This window comes from Mauremys reevesii, linkage group 2 (assembly GCF_016161935.1).
Source record: "Mauremys reevesii isolate NIE-2019 linkage group 2, ASM1616193v1, whole genome shotgun sequence".
Taxonomy (NCBI): Eukaryota; Metazoa; Chordata; order Testudines; family Geoemydidae; genus Mauremys; species Mauremys reevesii.
In genome coordinates, this window is record NC_052624.1 from 15,979,636 (window position 1) to 16,000,951 (window position 21,316).

Consider the following 21,316-nt stretch of genomic DNA (forward strand, 5'->3'; position numbering starts at 1 on the left):
CAATCATGGACTACTGTCAAATAGATGAACTACAACTTTCACATATCAGAGGGGTAGCCGTGTTAGTCTGGTTCTGTAGAAGCAGCAAAGAATCCTGTGGCACCTTATAGACTAACAGACGTTTTGCAGCATGAGCTTTCGTGGGTGAATACCCACTTCTTCGGATACAAGTCCGAAGAAGTGGGTATTCACCCATGAAAGCTCATGCTGCAAAACGTCTGTTAGTCTATAAGGTGCCACAGGATTCTTTGCAACTTTCACATGAACTGCAACTGTTTCACTGACAGTTATGTTTAAATAAAGATGGTCTGTTAAGGCCCACTGAGATCCAGTAGACTCTGTAATAATCTTGCACAGAGAAGTAAGCAGTGGTCACCACCTAATATGAGGCATTTAAAACTAGACTGGCTATAACTGTTTTAAGGAAACATATTGCAGGTAACAGATTAGATAATTATTAAATCCTTTCATCTCTAATTTCTGTAATCAGTTTACAGCAGTATAAATCAATGGTGAGTCACAGTAATGTCTTGGCACACTAATATACTGCCTTAAATCACCTGAATGCTGAAATTCTGAATCTCTGTCATCATTCATTCATTCATGCCCGTCACCCCAACCGGGGTATGGGCCGCCAACAACAGATCTCCATAGTCTTCTATCCTGGACCATTCGCTCTAGCTGGTTCCAGGTATAGTGAAAGAATAGACTCCCTTTCCCCCACCCACGAGGTTTTTGTAAGACAACTTCAGATTCAAACGTCAGTTCCAGTTCTCTTCAGCAGAGTTAAATCTCTGCAATAAAGCAGCCTGATTATGGGGCTTTGATGTGTGGCACAGCTTTTAGAGAGAGAGCCAAATTGAGGGGCCTACTGTGCATAGCCTGGTTCCCAGGCTCCCTGCCCGCAGAAGAGTGTGATGTAATCATTCCTTATGCAAAACAGGTGAACAGCTGTGTTTGTGAGTTTACTACAGTTTGGCTAAGGAGTAGCATTAAAAGCCCTGGAGAGAAGTGCCACTGTTAAAGAGCCAGTAAGTCACTGAAGCCCCATACTCTCCTTCATGTCTAGGTGTGGAGGAGGGTACAGTTCCATCTCTGGTACATTCCCCCTCTCCTTCCTTGCTTGGAGGGCTGTAAATTTGGAATGGGTAAACCAGATGTGGACTAAGCTCCTCCAGATTCTCCCTCACCCTACACCTTACTCCTGAGGGCATTCTGAGCCAAAAAAAATAAAAATTACGCGCACAGTATTTTAAAATCCTGCAAATTTTATTTGTCACATAAATGTGGAGGCTCCAGCATGGCATTGGGGAGAACAGGCCACTGACTGCACAGAGGTGGGAGATCATTGTGCATATATATCCCGCTCGTCCCGGGGACACAGACTCAGCAGTGAGGTTGCATCCAACCCTGATACAGTGCAAGGACCGGGCCTGCCCCAGAAAAATACCCCAGAGCGCTGCCCCTCCATGCCATGTGCACCAGGGGTGGGCAGGCAGGTTCAGCAAAGCAGAATCCTAGTGTGAGGGGATCCAGGTGTGAGTTGAGAGGGTTCTGTGTCAGGCAATCTGGGTGTGGGCGGCTCAATGGGGGATCCGGGTGGGGGGGGGATCTGGATGCACAGGGGCTTATTGGAGGGTTCTGGGCGCAACGGTAATGGGACTCTGCAGGGCAGTCCAGGTGAAGGTGGTTGGGGCTCAGCGGATCTGGGGCGGGGGGATAGAGTTCTGCAGAAGGTCTGTGTATGGGGGGCTCAGTGGGCGGGTTGGGATCCAGGTGCAAGGGGAGTGGGACTCTTAGTGTGGGGATCCAGGTGCGGGTGGCTCATTGGGATGGACAACATGCAGGCTCATTGAGGAGGGCTCATTGAGGGGGATTCTGGGTGTGTGTGGGGGTCAGGCTCAGCAGCAGGGTCTGGGTATGAGGGGATGTGGATGCACAGGAGTTGGATGGATGGGGGGCAGCTCCCTGTACAGTGATCCCTCCCCCTGCAGCTGGGGAGCGATGGGTGCAGGAAGTGCTGAGGGGTGGGGAGTTTGCAGAGCTTCCTACAGCCGGGGGAGAAATCTGGGGGTGGGCCTGACCTGAATGCAGTGCAGGGGAAGAGGAAGTCCCGTCTTCCCCAGCCGAGCCGGGACTAGCAGCTAAGCCCGGTGCAGGTTAGGAGCCACTAGCCATGTCTTCCCCAGTCCTGCCCCCCACCCCACAGTGATTTGCCTCTCTGCTGGCTGCCATGGGCACCCAAAACATACTGCTGGGGAGGGTTGCATGACCGCTTTTGTGGCTTCCCTTTGCTTCCCTGTCAAAGTCATTTTTCTGCAAGGAAACAAAGAAATCTGTGGGGGACATAAATTCTGCACATGCACAGTGGCACAGAATTCCCCAAGGAGAAACACCTGCAGGGTAAAACAGCCAAAGCTGAGAGCCCTGAGTGGGACTATTTTTAATCCCACTCCCATCTCACTCCTGTTATTATGGCAGCCAGTTCTGTGGGACCCCAGTCCCATTGCAGGGCTCTAGGCTAAGGCTTCCCTTTCTTGCTGAGGAGTCCCCTTTAGATGGGTGCAGGGGAATAACCACAGTGTAAGAGGCGGAGTGCCCGATGCATGACCAAAAGTCATGTTTACAGAGACTGGTGGGAGGCTATAGAACCAGAGGGCATAGAGGAGGCAAGGGGCATTTCTGCAGATGCTCTTGCCTCCTGGAGATCTTGCCATTAAGGGTGCATTACCCTTGGCTTCTTTTGGGAGGGGCACGAGCACAAACCCTGGTCTCCCCAATAGGAGAATTCAAAGGAAGCTCCACATGTTGATAAGCAGGGAGTTCTCTTTCCTCTGCATGATTTATTCTCGTGGAGGGGAGGACAAGGCCCTGAAATGGGCTGGGGAGTGATGTCCTCTGCAAACATGTACATTTTTGTGATAAATGGAACCCTGGCCCTTTCATCACATCGACCTATAACACTGCAGAGGAAGGAGTGAGGAGGGAATAAAAAGGAGAACAGCAACCTTAAGCTCAGCATATTATTTTCCATTTCAAAACGGGCAAAGCAGAAACCGGGAAATACGTTCACTATTAAATTGACAACCTCTTTGCATTCCAATCATAGTTAGTAATTTCCCATTAAAGAAGAATAAGTTATCATTCACCACTTATTGCCTGAAGGTCACACAGTCCAAACAACTCGAGGTCAAAGTACAAGCCGTCTCATGAACTGTACATTGAAAAATCAAGTTGCACTTGGCCTATTAAGTGTAGCGCATGCTAATCTCTCTTTACAGCTTTGATCTCTTATCAGCTAAATTCCTCAGTACACCACTCTGGCCCCACAGATACAAACACACATACATTATTGAAAGAATATGGTATGCATATTAATGAATATCTAAAATTTTAGAAGTAGTGCCCACAAATACCACTGCAGAGATGTGTCATATAGTAATTAATCTGAACATCCATTCGGTGTGGGGTTAATTACTTGGATTGGTGTGTAGTATTCTGATTATCTGCTCTTAAGAGGTATGCTTCTTTACTTGCTGTCAAGAGCTGCCTCCGACATTTTCGTCCTCTCTCCAAAATTAAGGCTCAAGATAATATTCTATCCTTCAAAGTGCTCTTCACAACAGGAAATTTTGAGATTATATCAGGAGGGAAATTAATAGTATTATTTTTCCCCTCCCCCTTTCTCTTTAGCAGATTTTTACCCCTTCAATGCCATACTCCCAGGCACACCAAAGGCCAGTTCTGTATAGGGACAGAAACAACTTGAAATCTAGTCAGTTCTAAAAGGCAAGGTAAAATTAGTTCTAGCTACTGGTTCTACACCTCCCCTTAGGTCCCTCTTCTGTTGTGTGTTCGTACAGAGCCTAGTACAGTGGATCCTGGTTTTTGACTGGGGCTCCTACATGCTACCACAATACAAATAATAATAATGATAATAATTAATAAATAAAATGGAACTACTCGTGCTTAAAATTAAGCATGTGCATAAATATTTGAATGACTGGGGCCTAACTAAATAACTGACTACATAGAGGAAAACACAGACTCGCAAAGTAAATAAATAGAGACTTTTTTTTCTAAATTCTTTCAGTTACAGTAATTTTAGATGTTAACTGTAAGACTAGTACATAAAAAGTTTCTGAAAGAAACATGATTTCATCTTTTAAGTGATGTCTGAGACAGGTTGCCATGTCTGCATACAAGCCTCCCTCTGATTGACAAAACTGTGTACCTAGGGGCATTCCACAGCTGTTAGCATGAATCATTTATCATATAATCTATAGAGGGGATTTAAAATAATCATTAACCAGAGAAAAAACTGCCTTAATAAGCAGCAAGGCTTTTAGAGACTTGTTTATGGTATGTGCTTTATGAACACAAATGTTTTATTACCCCACAACAAAAGAGAAAGTCAGGATAAATGAAGACAACAAAGTGTGCATGCAATGCTCATAAAATAATGTTGTTCCTCTACTGTGGTCAGATATGTGAGCAATGCTGTGTACCTGCACTGCTGAGAAAAGTGTGAGCTATTCAGTCATTAAAAGACAAGAATCCTGAACCTATCAGTCTCATATTCATCTCCAAGCTGTTGAAGGTGAGTCACATTTTCCTAACGAAAAAAAAACAGGAGTACTTGTGGCACCTTAAAGACTAACAAATTTATTTAAGCATGAGCTTTCGTGAGCTAAAGCTAACGCTTTGCCCACTCAGTAGATCTTATCAAGGATTTAATAGGTTTTTAAGACATCTGTTGAAAATTAAACATAAAGGGTCTGATCCCCCACTGCTTTGCACCTTTTGCCATCATTTATATTGGGGCAAAGTGACGATAACTAAATCAGAATGGCAGCATTTTATACCTACTCTGCCCAGGTATAAATGATGACATACGGTGGAAAGCAAAGGGGAATCAGGCCCTAAATATTTACATTCCTCCCGACCTTTCATTTGTATAGATGCATCCAACACTAAAATACACCAACTGGTGACAACACTTTACAATGTCACTGTCACACTCTGCATTCCAAAGCAACACCCTGGCACCCCCATATTTACTATGGTGATATGATTATGGGATGTTTTGTACAAAGTATGCCTTATAAGGTATCATTCTAAAAGTCTTGATCTGTTGAACATTAATATCCTGTTGGATTGTATATGCTATCATTGTATGGGAAGTTTTGCAATGAGTGTGTTACTGAAATATGCTGGGAAGTCAGAAACACCCACAACCAGCCTTTCACGTACAACAATGAAGTAGCCAGACGCATTGATGGCTACTGTAATATGCAGTCTGCTGACATGTTGCCAGGGAATCTCTGCTCCTGGGAGCTGCCCATGTCCCCTGGCGGTTGTGCAGGGCCGGTGCGACCATTTAGGCGACCTAGGCGGTCACCTAGGGTGCTGGGATTTGGGGGGCGGCATTTTCTTCGGCAGCAACCGCGGCGGCTGGATCTCAGCCGCCCTGGTCGCCGCAGGCATTTAGGCGGAGGGAGCTGGGGCAGGGGAGTGCGGGGAGGGCCGCCTGCAGCGACGGCGTGCTCAGGGTGCTCGTTCTCTTGCGTGGAGCAGGGGTGAGCTGGGGTTGGGGGGTGCCTCAGGGCAGAGGGTGGGGGATGGGGAGCTGCCACAAGGGGGCACCTCAGGGTGGAGGGGGGTAGCTGCCACGGGGGGGGGGTGCCTCTGGGCAGAGGGGGGGGGGAGTTGGTGTGTGGGGGGGTGTGCCTCAGGGCAGGGGTGCAGGGAGGGGGGCGCAAGGTGGAAGTTTTGCGCCTAGGGTGCGAAACATCCTTGCACCGGCCCTGCGGTTGTGCTCTTCCTTTCTCATTTTGCTGGACTAGGGGAAGAAAACCTGCTGGGGACTGGTGCAGCTGATACTATGGTAGAGTTTTTGCTTCAAGTGGTGGTTGGTTCTTCCCCACATGATTGACCAGCAGGAAAATTATGTAAACTCTCCTTTTCTACTAGCTCCATTTCAGAGGTTGGCTTGGGAGAAAAAACACGCAGGCTGAACAACTTTACCCTACCCTGACCTGGCACTTCAGATCAAAATGTAGATGCTAGGACCTATAACCACTGCATAGTTTTCTTCAGATTACAGATGGCATATTGTCTATGGAACATGGTGAAGTCTTGGGACATCCCTGATATAAAGGAGTACAACTACCCACAACCTGCCCCACATTATGCATGTACAGTTCCCAGCTTCTTAGCCATTAAAAACACTAACACACACAAGTCTCTCCCTATTGAAAAGGCTAAACAAAATACTCCACTTACTGTTTTTGAGGTAGCACAGGGAGTTGGCATCACCGTGGGAGGCTTGGCTGCATTTTGGGGTGGAGGCAGAGTAAACCTCTGCCCTGTGTCCGGAGGAGAAGAGTGAAACCGCGTTTCTAGTCTCTCAGGTTCATGTTTATAGGATTCAAGAGGAAATGCAGGCTGCTTGGTCACTTGTGTTGGGGTAGATGGAGAAGATGAGAGGCCGGAGGCTGTAAACAAAGAAAACATTATTAAAGTGCAGGTCAAAACAAGAACGGAGAAGAATCTAAGCTGAAAACTAAGCCTGCACTTGCTCAGCCAATTTTTCTACCCTTCCCTCAAAAAAAACGAATACACATCTCATCCTCCTGTTTCTAAAGAGGATTTCCTCCTTCCTCTGCTTAAAACTTAAATAATTCAAATGTATCCTATGTGTATAATCCATTATACAAAGAGAGAGCATTGTGCAGTGGTTAAGAGCAGAGAACTGGGAATCTATTCCCAGCTGTGCCACTAGCTTGTATCACCTTGGACAAATCACTTGGCCTTCCTGTGTCTCTCTTTTCCTGTCTGTAAAATGGGGATAACAGGAGCTATCTATCTTGAAAAGCATGGACATTCACAAATGACAGAAGCTATGTAAGTGTACAGCACTATTATTACTTTTAATATCCACACTAATCTCAGAATGACAATATCTTATATGCAAGGAGCTCAACAGCTTTAAATGTTTTTATTTTTTCCCTTCATTTTATCATCAAAGAAAAATCCAAGCCAGCAGTTAGAATAAAATTAGGAGCAAAGGTACAGGGGAAGGAAAGGTTACTCAGTTCTTCAAGATGTGTCCCCCTGTGAGTGCTCCACTTTAGGTGTGCAGGCACCCAACCTTTGACTGGAGATTATTGGTAGCAGTGTCCGTTCTGCCAGCTCACATGACATCCTCATGCCCTGTACCAAGACTATATAGGGCCCTCCATTGCTCCTCTGCCGCAGAGCCCACAGAGGCAGTTCTGAAGCCGAGGGGAAGAGGTCAGGTAGTGGTGGAGCACCTGCAGGGACACACACCTCGAAGAACTGCAGTACCTGCACAAGGTGAGTAACCTCTCATTCCCCTTCGAGCAGTACCTGTGGGTGCTTGTGATGGTCCTTGCTCAGGGGTCCGTTGGTAGGGTCATGCCATGTACTGGTCATAGCTTAGGCCTGTGACTTACAGGAGGGTTGTTGATAGGGGAGCCAGGACCCTCCCACTCCACTGGGCTCTGACCCAGGCCTTTTAAGGACGATCAGTGATCTAACAGCCAGGGGGTTGCTTAAGGCTGCCTTCCCTGGACCACGTCCTATCTCCCACCTTGCGATTGTCTCAAAGTTGCTGTCTGGGTTAAGATGGTGCGAAGGGTGACCGCTCATCTTAAGACACCTTCTGGTGGCAGTGTGTAGCGTGGTAGCTCTCTTCTTCTCATGGGTGGCAACTGCCTCCTCCTGTGGTATGGCCCACCCTCCTGGGCAGCTCATTTGTAGGGTCTTCCCCTGCAGGGGTAGTCCAGACCAAACAAAAGGAATTTCCAAAGTCCAGAGTTTGTATAAGAGGGAGAGAGGAATGCTTCCCTCTCAGGCTGTCTCTATAGCAGCCCCTCCCTTGCATCAGGGAGGGAGCTTTGGGCAGTTGTTTTGGGGAAAGATTCGGCCTTTGTCTCAGCCCTTCACTGCACGTTTGCTTTCTTTCCCAGTCTGCCACCAAGTGAGCTACTTCCCTGCCTTTTAATTCCTCTTCCAGTTGGTGCATTTGCTACAGGTGTGGTGGGGTGGGGTTGGCTGAGCCTGGAGTAGTTCCTTAACCCCTTGTTGTCCAGTGTGGGGTTTGCACACCCCATCACGGTGTTCCATTTTAGGTGACTTAGCAGTAACCATTTAAGGAGATGAGAGTTTCAGAACACCACTGAAGAAAGAACTGCGTTGCCTACTGCCGCATCTGATCTTGCAGCATGAATTAAGACATAGTGGTCGGAAAACATGTGCAACGAGGACCATGTTGCAACCCTGCAGATTTCAGCAACTGGAATGTCTTTAAGTAGGGCTACAGATGTAGACTGTCATCTAGCAGAATGTGCAATCACTCTTAGTGAGGTATAACCCCAGTGAACCCGTAGCAGGCAATAATACATCGAGAACCATTTAGAAAGTGGTCGTGGCTGGCCCAAGACAGCTGACTTGGGCTGTGTGGCTGAAAAATCTCAGTGTTCTGGCTCTGGCTGGAGCCTGAGCTCTGGAACCATGCGAGGGTGGAGGGTCCCAGAGCTCAGCCCAAGGCCAAACGTCTACCCAGAGATTTTTCAGCCCCAGATCCCAACCCCCACTAATCCAAGTCAGCTGACCCAGGCCAGCCATAGGGTTTTTATCCATGTGTAGACATGCCCTGAGTGGAGACACATGATCCCTTAGACCTCTATGCAATAGAAACAAAGAGTCTAGGGGTTTCCAGAATGGCTTAGTCTTGTCTAAGTAAAAGGCTAATGCTCACAATATCTAGTGTATGAAAAGCAGACTCTTGTGTAGGCTTATGCAGCTTAGGAAAAAAACCCGGAAAGTAAATAGTTTGGTTGATATGAAATTCAGAGGACACCTTAGATAAGATCTTTGGATGAGGTTGTAAAGATACCTTCTCCTTGGAAAACAAAGCAAAAGGAGGGTGGCCATTAGAGCCTCCCATCTCCCCAACTCTTTGAATAGAAGTGGTGAGCACCAAGACGACTAACTTCGTAGACAGATGTAGCAGCAATCATGTAGCTAATGGCTCAAAGAGTTGTTTCAAGGGCCTAGTTAAGAACTAGGCTGAAAATCCCAAAATGGTGTTGGGGCTCTAATCTGCAGAAAAAGTCCTTTTAGGAATCTTGTGGTGGTCGGATGAGCGAATTCTAAGAAACCTTCTACTGCCATATGGAAAGCTATCATTACCACTAAATGAACCTTGATGGAACTCATAGAAAGGCCTGAATTTTTCAGTTCCAACAGGTAATCAAAGACTGAGGAAAGAGATGTCTGGATAGGAGAAAGATGGCACCAGTTACACCAAAGGTTATATCTTCTCCATTTCTGAAGGTAAATTTGTCTAGTAGATTCCTTTCTGCTATTTACCAGTGTCTTTTGTACTTCAGATGAACATGTGGTCTCTAGTCCCAAGAACCATTGAGGAATCAAGCTTGTAGTTGCAGGATGTTCAGATTAGGATGGAGCACCTGACCTGCATTCTGAGACAACAGTCAAGGTTTGTTCAGGAGCTGCCACAGAGGGCAAGAGGTGAGTTTGATGAGGTAAGGAAACCAAACTTGCCTTGGCCAAGTTGGTGCAATCAAAATGATTTTGGCTTTGTCGTGTCTGACCTTGATAAGAACTTTTAAGAGCAATGGAGTTCATAGAATCATAGAATTCAAGATCAGAAGGGACCATTATGATCATCTAGTCTGACCTCCTGCAAGATGCAGGCCACATAAGCCGATCTACCCACTCCTTTAGCAAGCGACCCCTGCCCCATGCTTCGGAGGAAGGCGAAAAACCTCCAGGGCCACTGCCAATCTGCCCTGGAGGAAAATTCCTTCCCGACCCCAAATATGGCGGTCAGCAGAACCCCGAGCATGCGGGCAAGACTCTCCAGCCATACCCTCTGGAAAAAGGTTAAGAATATCATATCATTGACCCATTGTACTATTTACCAGTTTGGCACTTAATTGACCTATTGACTAAGCCTGGAGTTGGAGGATATGCAGAGAGAAAACCTTTTGTCCATGTAATGACGAAAGCATCTCCTAGAGATTGGTAATAAAGCCCCCCTCTGGAACACAATTTCCTGCACTTTGTGTTGGCTGCTGTGGTAAAAAAAAAAAAAATCGACCTCTGGAAATCCCCAAGCCATGAATATTTTGTTGAGGACTCGAGAGTACACCTCTCATTCGTAATTTAGGGAGAAATCTCTGCTCAGGTCCACCATGGTGTTTTGTATACCCAGAAGGTAGGAAGATTAAATGACTAACTGATTGGCTATGTACCATTCCCAAAGCTTTATCGCTTTGGGGCAGAGCGAGGGGGAACACGCTACACCATGACAATTGATATAATACATGCATACAAGGCTGTCATGATCTTGATAGACTTGTTTTTAAGTAGGGAAAGAAACTGGAGCATTTCTGACCATCCTTAATTCCAACAGATTGATGTGCAAGCACTGTTCCTGTTGTGACCATTTGTCTTGGACTGTGTGAGGACCCCAATGTGCTCCCCATCCCAAAAGGGAAGCATTCAACATTACTATGACTGTAGGGGATTCTGGATGAGCAGGATTCCTGCACAAACTTTGGATGGATTCAGCCACCAGATGACTGACTGCAAGACCTGATTGGGCACAGATACTTGCTTGTTAATACTGTTTGTTGGGTACACAAACAGTCCTGAGCCACCCCTGGAGATACTGAAGATACAAACTGCTGCTTTGTGTTACAAAAACGCAAGCTACCATACATAACAGCAGTTGCAGACATGTCCTTGCTGGAACTTGAGGGATGAGCTGCACTCTTGCACACGGTTCTTTAGAGCAAGGAACTTGTCAAGAGGGAGATAAACTCTCTCTTCCCATTATCGAATCCAGAAGTGCTCCGATAAAGAGAATTCGTTGTACAGAGGTCAAGATAGATTTCTTGAGATTTATTTGCAGGCCTAGCCTTCAGAATAGTGACGTCGTTGTTTGGACAGCAAACCTAACTCCTGATATGACCAAACCTTGAGGAACCAGTTGTCAAGGCAGGGAAAGACAGTTATCCCTATATGACGGAGGTAGGCAGCTACGACAGCCATGATTTTTAAGAACACCCTTGGGGCGGATAACAGGCCAAAAAGTGTAGAACCTGTTAATGATTGTGATTGAAAGTGAAACAAAGAAATCTTTTGTGAGAATGCTGAATCATTACGTGGAAGTAGGCATCTTTGAGGTTGTGGCTCACAAACCAGTCCCCTAATTCCAGGGAGGGAATTATAGCTGCTAGGGACATGATCCTGAATTTCAGATGTCTGACATGCTTGTTCCATTGTCTGAGATGTAGTATCTGCCACCAACCTATTCTTCTTTGGTATCAGAAAATATCTTGAATAGAACCCTTTTCCCCTGTGTCGAAACTCTATGGTTCCTAGACTTACAAGTGATGAGATCTCCTGTGTCAGCAATTGCTCATGAGAGGAGCCCCTGAAGGGGGAAAAGGAAGGGTGGGGTGGAGGTAAACTTGATAGTACAGACAAAGTAATGGCCTCCAATACCCATTTGTCCAATGTTATAGTCTCCTGTACTTGATGAAAGAGAGAGGTGGTATTCAAATTGAGGAAGAAGAGATGTGTCCAGCAGTTGATAAAACCTGGTCATTGGATGGTCTGGACTCTTGACCAAACCATCAAAAATGGTGTTTGAATGATGCTGAAGGCTGGGATGAAGCAGTCTAGGTAGTTGCAGACTTTTTCTTTGAAAACCTCAACCTCTTGGTCAGCGTTTCTGGTGGCCTGCAGAAGGCAGAAAATTGAGCAGATTGGGATCTTTGTATTGACCGAGACCTGCTAAACTTCCTTATTTTTTACAGGAGTGTATATCCCTAAAAACTTAAGTTTTGTCCTAGAGTGTTTTAGGGTATGAGTTGTCTGTGGAATCTGCGAAAAGCCTCTGGCCTTTGAAAGGTAAATCTTTCACAGTCGATTGTGCCTCCTGTGAAAACCTGGGACAACTGAAGCCAGGAAGCTTGCCTCATTGGTACTGTGGTGGAAACAGACTTGGTTGCCTTGTTTGTCACATTGAGTGAAGCTTGCAGCGAAGTTTTTGCTAAAAGCTGACCCTCCTTTATTATGGAGCTGAACTGTTCACGATGTTCCTGTGGTAAATGGTCAGTAAAAGTATTAAATTTCTCTTAATTCAGGTAGTCGTATTCTAACATCAGCACCTGGTGGTGAGTTATCCTGAAGTGTTGTTGATGAATAGCTTTTATGACCTTTCTAGTCCTTATTATAAAGGGATGGCTTTTTGGATATGCTGCCTACTCCTTTCATTGGCTGCATCCATGAACAGAGAGTTTGGTGTAGAATGAGAAAATAAAAATTCAGAATCCCTGGGTGGGACATAGTATTTTTTAATCATCCCTCTTCCGTGTGGTTTAGTGGTGGTGGGTGTTGCTGGGGTTTGCCAGATGGACTTGGCTGGCTCCGAGAGGGCTTCATTAATTGTCAGTGCCAATGGGGGCTACAGGAAGCAGCACAGGCCAAGGGATATGCTGGCCACCGCTTCCCGCAGTCGCCATTGGCCTGGAATGTGCTGAGGTAGAGAGGTGTGCAATACGCCCAAGCAATGAATGCAGTGGGAGTGCCCATCACTAACAAGGCCTGCTTCTCAGTAAGAAAGGCATCTTTTAAATCCCAGTGAGCCTGGCATCCCCGACAAAAGAAAAAGTTGTTCAAGCCCCTCAATGGGGGAAAAGAAAAAACAATCTTTTCTGTCTTTTTTTTTTTAAATAAGGTAACAAACGTTCCAGCTGTAAGGTATTAAAACTAACTATAAAGCTAAAACACTAATAAAAGTGGGAAACAGATACAGCACAGTCACATGCTAGATACCGTCTCTGGCCAAAGGCGGTGGAGTAGGAACTGGGGTCAGTTTGCCCACAGAGCCCTATACAGCAGGGGTGGCCAAAACTTCCTGGCCCACCGAGCCTCGTATGACAATCTTTCGAAGTTCAAGAGCCGGGGCACACCTGCCAGAAGCCGGGGCTCAGGGCTTCAGCCCCACTCCTGCTGAAGCACCAAGCCCCAGCAGGTGCGCCCCACAGGGCTGAAGCCCCGGGATCCCCCTCCCCCTGGACAGAAGCCCCTACCCCACCACCCCCTGCAAGGCAGAGGTCCCGACTCTTCCCCCCAGTCTTGGAGATGGAGACTGGGGGGAGCTGGGGGCTTGCGAGCCGCACTTTAACAGTAAGAGCCGCATGTGGCTCACGAGCCACAGTTTGGCCACCCCTGCAGTATAGCCTCAGTTCAAGGCACGAAGATGTGTAGGGTGAATGTGCAGGCAGAATAGGCACTGCTACCAAAAATCTCCATCAAAGGTGCAGGGCACATGCTCACGTTAATGGAGCACCCACAGAGACATTACTTGGAGAAGAAGTGAGGTACATTTTCCAAGTGAGATGGTCTCACTGCTTTCTGTAATAGCGCTAACAATGCTTTTGTCCCATCTACATTAACATTTAAATAGTTTTCAACATCAGTTGAGGAGGAACCGTATGCTGAAAACAAATGTGTCATTTTCCTTGTGAAAATACAACTTCACTTGGAATGTGCATCCCACCTCCCCTGTACTTCAGCAAGTAGTCTTATAGCAGTTCTGCACTGTGTTTACATAGTTTGATCTAGCTACGTCTATCATCCAAGTCAGGAATATTTATCCATGCCCCACATGAACATTTCCTTCCTTGGAGTAATGAGGTCCACAAATCTATGACATTAGATCTGTGAACCTCATTACAAATAAGAAACTAGTGAAACAGATACAGTATATCCACATAAAGTATGAATCTAAATAAGGCCTGTATGTGTATCTTTATCAATAAACACACAGGACCCAATTCTCTTCTCTCTCATGCCAGTGTAATTCAGGACTAAGTCCGTTACCTTTAATGAAGTTACAGTAATGTAAACCATGTGCCCAAGGTAAATAGGTCTACATGCTTTAAGTGAGTTGAACCACTTACACCACATCTGAATTGAGCCCACATAGTGTACTTAAAGGGATTTGTGTGTGTAATCAGAAGACTTTAGTCCATAGAATGGGACTGAACAAAAAAAATTCACATTAGCATGCAGAAAGGTTTTTTGAAACCAGAAATCACACAAACAAATGCTTGAGAGAACCTTACAAACCCATTTTCACAGCTACTTGTTATGGGTCTAATCCTCAGGGCTTGTCTCCATTGGGGATTTTTGCACCCTAGTGCAGATGCACTGCATCGGTGTAAATTGAGGCTTGAAGTGGTGCTGTTTAACTTGGTTTCAGACTGGGGAAAGCTGCACCAATAGCAAGTCACTTTTTACCCCAATGAAGTATATCTACTAACTCCACTACCACAAAAAAAAAAAGGGGGGGAGGAAGGGTTTGGGTATGGGTCAGCAAGGCCTAAGAAATATTTTGTATCAACTTCCACTCAGTTCAAAGGGAGTTTGAGATGCTCAGTACCTGTCAGGGTCAGGCCACACCTTAACCAAGCTGAATGACATGTTTAAAGGGGAGTTTGAGTTTAGTCAAGTAGTTGCTAAGGCACTGATGATACGGTCAGGAAATTATTAACTAGACAGCCGAGGAAGGACTCTGTTATCCCACTGTTTGCAGTGCTGGTCCCAGAACATTAGAGACTAGGTGAGTGAGGTAATATATTTTTATCTAATAAAAAATATTACCTCACCCACCTTGTCTCTCTGTTATCCCAGACATTTCCAGGGGAAAGTTACCGCATCTAATGATTAAAGAAATTAATGAGGGACTTCATGGTTTTTATGAAGAACACATAAAAAGGACATTTGCTAAGCCTCTCCTGATCGTTTTACTGTTCTCAACAAGTTAAATAAAATTGACTTTAAGATCACAAAATGCCCAGAAAAATACTGTTGATGCTCTAACATGGGGTTTATTTAGTGTGGTATTATGCAATATTTAGTTTATTTCTCTACAGTTTTAATGAAGATCCTAAATCCTAAATGATTCAGTTTTACTGGGATCAAAACAAGTTCCCACCCTTCCTTCATTTCTTCCCAGACTTACAGCTGCCCTTTCCAGCACTTATGGTTTGTTGGGGAGAACTGCATCCCTGTGGATTAGACCGCACTAATCACAAGTCTGGTTCAGAGTGGGTGTTGCAGACATATACAGATGATGCTTAATGCAAAATGCCACAGTGAGATGCAAGAAAAAAAAAAAAAGAAAAAAGATCTGCAGTATTTTGAATATCCTCAACTCCTATTGATTTCAGTGGGAATTGAGGTTGCTCAGCATCTTTCAAGATTATAAAGGAAGCCAACTTTCCCGTTCAATTCTCAGTTTCTGACAGGTTTAGATAAATGGTGCTTGCAAAGGTACTTTTATCTTTGGTATCTTTTATGGCTGTTCAAGAGTCTGCAGAGTGTTTAGCGTTTGGGGAAGCTGGAACTGATGAAACTGACAAACCACTAAAAGGGAAAAAAACCACATTAGTTCTGAAAACCTTGCTGCTGGGACGAGTCCATCCTGAGCTAATGGACTCAGTGAGTCAAAAGAAACCATTTCCAATATCAATAAACTGGGCCGACAGGATTATTACCAGACACAGGGTAGCTACAGACTCACTGTCCTGAGAAAGCTGGCATCCCAGCTAGAGAGGGCACAGGAAGCAGTGTATCAAAGGAGACTGAAGAGTGACATCTTTTAGGACTATTCTCACCCCATTAGGAATATGAAACTGGCTGCTGAGCACCTGAGGGAGAGTCAAGAAATCTGGGTTCTAGTCCCTGCTCTGCCAGACGCTTCTTGCAGGCAGGTCATTGTGGCCTCCATTTTCAAGAATGTCCACTAATTTGGGGAACTTCTGTTTTTGGAAGCCCCCCTTAAGACACCAGCCGCCTGATTTTCACAGGTGCTGAGCACCCATAACTCCAATGAAGTTAATGGGAGTGGTTGGTACTCAGGACATCTGAATATCAGACCCGTGTCTCTCAAGTTGGACACCCAAAACTGAAGCACCCATTCGAAAATCTGGGCTTTACCCTCTCTGACAGTTTCCTCATCTGCAAAGTGGGGATAATTTTTCCATAAGGAGACAGTATGGAAAAGCCCTATTAGATCATCTAGTCTAACATCTAAGATCTTACCTCCCAGAGTCGTTGTGAGAACTAATTTATCTGTATTTGTAAAGCATTTTGAGATTCACATATGCTATCCCATGATTAATATTGAAACAAAAAGCTTGCTGCTGCTATAGATCTCAGCTTTGTAAATCCAATATAAGGATCTTTGTAAAGGCCAAGTCACATTAAAAATGCAAGTTTCAGATTTTTCATAAAGCCAAAATAAATTTTGGACTAACAAAACCTTGCACTAATTTAAAACCTATTGGACTAACATCTAAACAGCCAATATTTCTAGAAATACCTGAAGTCATATGTGCGTACAGTAGCTAGACTGTTCTACCACGTATAAAACATAATGAAAAGAAAGTGAGATATAGCTATACCACATGGTTAGAAACAATACATCACAGGCTACTTAACAGTCTTGGTTCAAATGCACTAAAGGAAGGTTTAACTTCTTCCCTTGGGAAGAAAGAAGCCTGTTCACACATTACTAAAAGCTCTCCTAAACAAATCAGGCAGAACAAATGACGTTATGGAGAAAGTACACTTAAAACAAGGACGCAGTAAGAAATAGCCAGAAAATTTAGACACCTCCACAATGGAGTCAAGAAAACTCCGTATTCAGCTAGGAGTCTGAAGAGGGAAAATATTTAAGATCCCCTCAAATTTTTATAGATTTTAATAAGGAGGTGAACTCATGTACAAAGAATTCCCCATCACCCAACGTTTCCCTCACTGGAGAAATGTACTATGAACCAAGTGTCTTTATAATATCAAACCTAAACTGCTCTGCATTTCCTCCACTGAACAGATAAAGTAATAGTTTTTAGTCAACACAAAATACATTAGAGATGAACAAGACTAGTCCATCCAGTCCATCCCCTGTTGGTGCAGGACTGTGCCCTATAATTCTCCAGTGATTCTTCTTGTCCAATTTTAAGGGAGAACGAAAACTTTTTGCCTTGTTCCACTCCATTATTACAGTTTTGCATTTCATTTCATTTCTAATGTCTTTTCTGGTGGCAATAAAAAATAGAGAATTGTTTGCATTGCTTCTTACTGATGATTCATAAGCCCCAAGATTTGCAAGCTGTCCTTAATTTTAATTTGAATTAACATACAGACGCAGCTGTTCACATTATAGCACATCCTCAAACACAGGAAAGATTTGAGATCACCATGCTAAACCCAAACAATGCATTAATACATTTTCTCTGTTCTTCGGAAATATTACAGGCTATAGTTTTGAAGTATAGTGACTGACATTAAACAATCGACTGTTAACCATACTGTTCTATCTGAGATACTGCAGTTTTCCCCCCATTCTAAGTATGGGAGGAAAAACGTGACATCTCAGATATCATTGTTTGGCAACTGTTGACTTTATCATAGCAACCACAGTAGCTACAAGATGTACATTTTTTTTCCAATCTGCTCACCTAAAACACTGGAATTTCAACACAATTCTTAATATGAAACCACTCAAACTCATATATAGAAGGCAAAAGCAGGCATGCATCCCATTGTTTGACAGGAACACACTGGCAGCTTGCCAAGCGCCCAAAGACCTTCCTTAACTTGAGTAAAATGGGCAAACTAGAAGTATGAGTGTGGTCCACTGCATGTATGGATCCCAGCATGCAATGCTCCATCTCAGTTTGAGGAGCCTCAGGTTAGATTGAGATGGCCCACACAGGATGGGATGCGTAGAATTCATCAGTGTATTGAAGATGACAGAAGCTAAGGGCCACATCTTTGGCCAACTCTAGAATAAAATATACCAACCAGGATATTTAGTTTGTCATAAAAATACACCAGCTGCTAATATAACTGATTTCTCTATACAGGCCAATCCCTCACACAATAATTTCCTTTAAAGTCCTGACTCTGAATAGCTTTTATCTGTTCCTCCCACTCAGATATTCCTATGCAAACCCACCCTCCTTTAGGACTTGAGAGGAAAGAATTAATAAACCAGCACACTGCTTTTTTTCCCTCTTGGGGTTATTTGAAATCACAGCTTCTCTCTTAGGTTTCCTTTGCAGAGTGGGCGACACCCACCATGGATGCTGTCATCTACCAGCAACATGGCAGGATGCGGCTGTTTTTTTATGGGAAACAATGCTCACAGCTTGCGGTCTCCTGCCAGTGCCTCCCTTCAACTCGACAGCTCTGCTACATATGTTTATGTTACAGGCTCAAGTCATCCCCTTGCAGAAAAAAGGACACCACCTTTCCTGCACACACAATGCCTTTCACGAACCACACACCTACAGAGGTGGCTGCTGCAGATTTCAGAGGAATGTGGGATGCTGCTGTTTCAGAACATGATCATCCCTGCCACTTGTGCACACAATGGTCAATTTTGGCTGGTACTTGAAGGGAGTTGTGACCCTCCTCACATGGGGAGTAACCAAGTGATACGGTCTGGAGTTTGCTATTGTTTTTGCTTTTTTCATTTATCTGCTAGGAATAATGTTGATCAGATTTGTGGGATTTATTGGACACTTGCAGTAAATCACTTTTGAGGTTCTCACATGACTATGGATCTGTTCAATATTCTCATACTTTCATCTGTTTGATCATATATGGATCCAAACCATCACTAACAAGCCTTCATATAATAATAAATTGAGATATACCTCTCTCATAGAGCTGGAAGGGACCCTGAAGGGTCATTGAGTCCAGCCCCCTGCCTTCACTAGCAGGATCAAGTACTGATTTTGCCCCAGATCCCTAAGTGGCCTCCTTAAAGACTGAACTCACAACCTTGGGTTTAGCAGGCCAATGTTCAAACCACTGAGCTATCCCTTCCCGCAAAGGCTTAAGCATTTGCTGATCATTTAGACTCAAACGTCTTTAAAAAAACAAAAGAAGTTTTTAATTTGCAATGGCTCAGAGTGCTGATTTTCCTCTGATTCCTTTCATAAATCAGGACAACGCTCCCCTTTCATTTGCATTCTTCTGCTAGCAATGAAAACAGAGGAGTAGGCAGGCTACTGATGAATCTGAGTGGGGCTTACTATTAGTTCATTAAGCTGATTCACTCCTCAGGCATGAAACGACGTCTATTTTAGCACTTAAGCAAATGGTGCAAATTATGTAATATGAAGTTTAATGCAGCTATTTAATGGCTGTAAAATGATACACCCACATGCACGTGGAGAATTATTGGCTCTTTTTAATCAAGTAGTGTTAGTGGCATACTGTACACATGTACAGAGTTGTAAAATAACATACTGCTTTATAAAAAAGTAAACTTGATAAGTAAGCTGAATAGTCATTGTGCCAAAAATAACATGGATTCTTCCCAGGAAATGTTCTTGCCAGTCCTAGCATTCTCATCAACACAGAGTTTCAAAATATCACAGCTCCTGACGAGCCACAGCCCCCATAGTTAAACTATTCAGCCCATATTTGAGATGGAAAAGCCATCTCCCTACTGGTGGCCAAGGACTGTGGCCCTTCCTCTCAGCTTCCCAAGTAAGATAGGGCAGCACTGATTCCCCTGCTTTAGCAGTTCAGCTTCAGTGTAACTAAAATAAATGCAGGTTTCTGCATGTGGCAGGTAAAGGATTCCATGGGTGCTGCTTAAAATATGGTGTATTTGCATGGGAGAGTTAGGAACTGCACGAAGACTGAGAATCTGCTGGCTGTTAACCCAGGTGGTAACTGGAAGTGACACTCAGTTTTAGTTTCACTGTTGTATCATAATTTTTTTTTCTCTGCAGTTCACAAAATGTCTTTCTGAACAATCACTAATTAAGCCTTAAAATACCTCTATGAGGTAGGTAAGTTTTCATAGAATTGGAAGAGACCTCAGGAGATCATCTAGTCCCACCACCTGCTCAAAGCAGGACCAATCCCCAGATTTTTACCCCAGTTCCCCCAAATGGCCCCCTCAAGGATTGAACTCACAACCCTGGGTTTAGCAGGCCAATGCTCAAACCACTGAGCTATCCCTCCCCCCCATAGGAAGGAAATGGGGGAATGGAAAGGTTAAATGATTCAGACAAAGTCATGCAATGAAACAGTGGTAGAGCTGGGAATAGAACCCAATAGCCCAGATTTCCAATCCCCTTGAATGAAACCACAAGACAACACTCCTTCAAAATCTCTCCAAAGTTTGTGTTGTGATCTCCTTCAGCAGAGCTCTGTGATGAGAGGGCCCATTGTCATTTCTAAAGGGGAAAATCCTCTCCCTTGTGTATAATGCCCAAGTAAGAGGGTGGTCCACATGGGCTGGATTCTGTCACCACCTCTCTCTGTAGGTATAATCCCTGCTCCCAGTCCCTCAGCACACATGGAGGTATGTTCAAGATACACTGTCACTTCAGATGGGACAACCTTTCCCTCCAATGGGCACTCAGATCTACAGGCCACCATGGAAGAGATGACATCCACTCCTTTATGGGACATTCATCCCTTGGAGCAGCAGTCTCTACACTCAGAGACTACCACACGTTGTCTGGGGAGGTTCCTCATATCCTCCTCTGCTCCCATGCAGAGCATGCAATGGCCAGACCAATCTAGAGACAAGATTAAATTAGATTTATGATCAATTTTCAAGTATGTTATTTTAAAAGTTTCCTAAGAAAAATCTCTATTTTCAGCAGTAAAAAGGCATCTAGCGCCTTTTCCCCACAACAGCTCAAATGAAATAAAAATACCACGTTTTAACAAACCATTGCTTTATCTTAATCACTGTTCTATAGCTGAATCCATACACCTGGGCATTAGCCTTTGCCTTATTGGCTATTTCACGCTGTAAAAATAAAGAAACAAAAATATATAAATTCCCAACCTTCAGGTTATTCTATTCTATTTAGGTTCTTATATCATATCATCTCCATAAGATCTGAGAATTTAGTAACAGCCACTGCTCCCAAAGCTGAGAAAAGCAGACCATCATTCTGAATGCCTTAATCAGGGAAATTATAAGAGTTTCTCTTCCCGCTGAAGAACTTTCATTCCCTTTAAGAGAAACTGGTTATGGAGAATACTCAATTACAGTCCTAACCCTAGGGTCTGGTCCTATAAAGTTCTCAATGCCTTAAACACCTACAGACTTCCACACCATCCAGGAGCAGGTCCTTATTCTTACATTTGGAAACTACGCTTGATCTACTCTGCAAAACTGCCGCTGCCACAATGGATC

The 21,316-nt window shown here is 44.4% G+C and overlaps 1 protein-coding gene and 1 long non-coding RNA gene across 17 annotated transcripts in view; one reads left to right on the plus strand and one right to left on the minus strand.

Moving 5' to 3' along the window:
• The window catches only part of PRKAG2 (protein kinase AMP-activated non-catalytic subunit gamma 2), a 361,996-nt gene that overhangs the window by 112,650 nt on the left and 228,030 nt on the right, over positions 1 to 21,316 (minus strand). For all 16 annotated transcript variants that reach the window (XR_005593967.1, XR_005593965.1, XR_005593966.1 and 13 more), the window contains one exon: positions 6,286 to 6,497. Coding sequence is in view for 11 of the 16 variants with exons in the window: in XM_039524125.1 (XP_039380059.1) it covers positions 6,286 to 6,497 (212 nt within the window). In the remaining 5 variants the exon portion in view is untranslated. The remainder of the gene's footprint in view (positions 1 to 6,285; positions 6,498 to 21,316) is intronic.
• Positions 8,636 to 12,372, plus strand: LOC120397741. Its single transcript, XR_005593973.1, has 3 exons — positions 8,636 to 9,339; positions 9,420 to 9,561; positions 10,469 to 12,372. It is a non-coding gene; the product is annotated as an uncharacterized LOC120397741 (long non-coding RNA).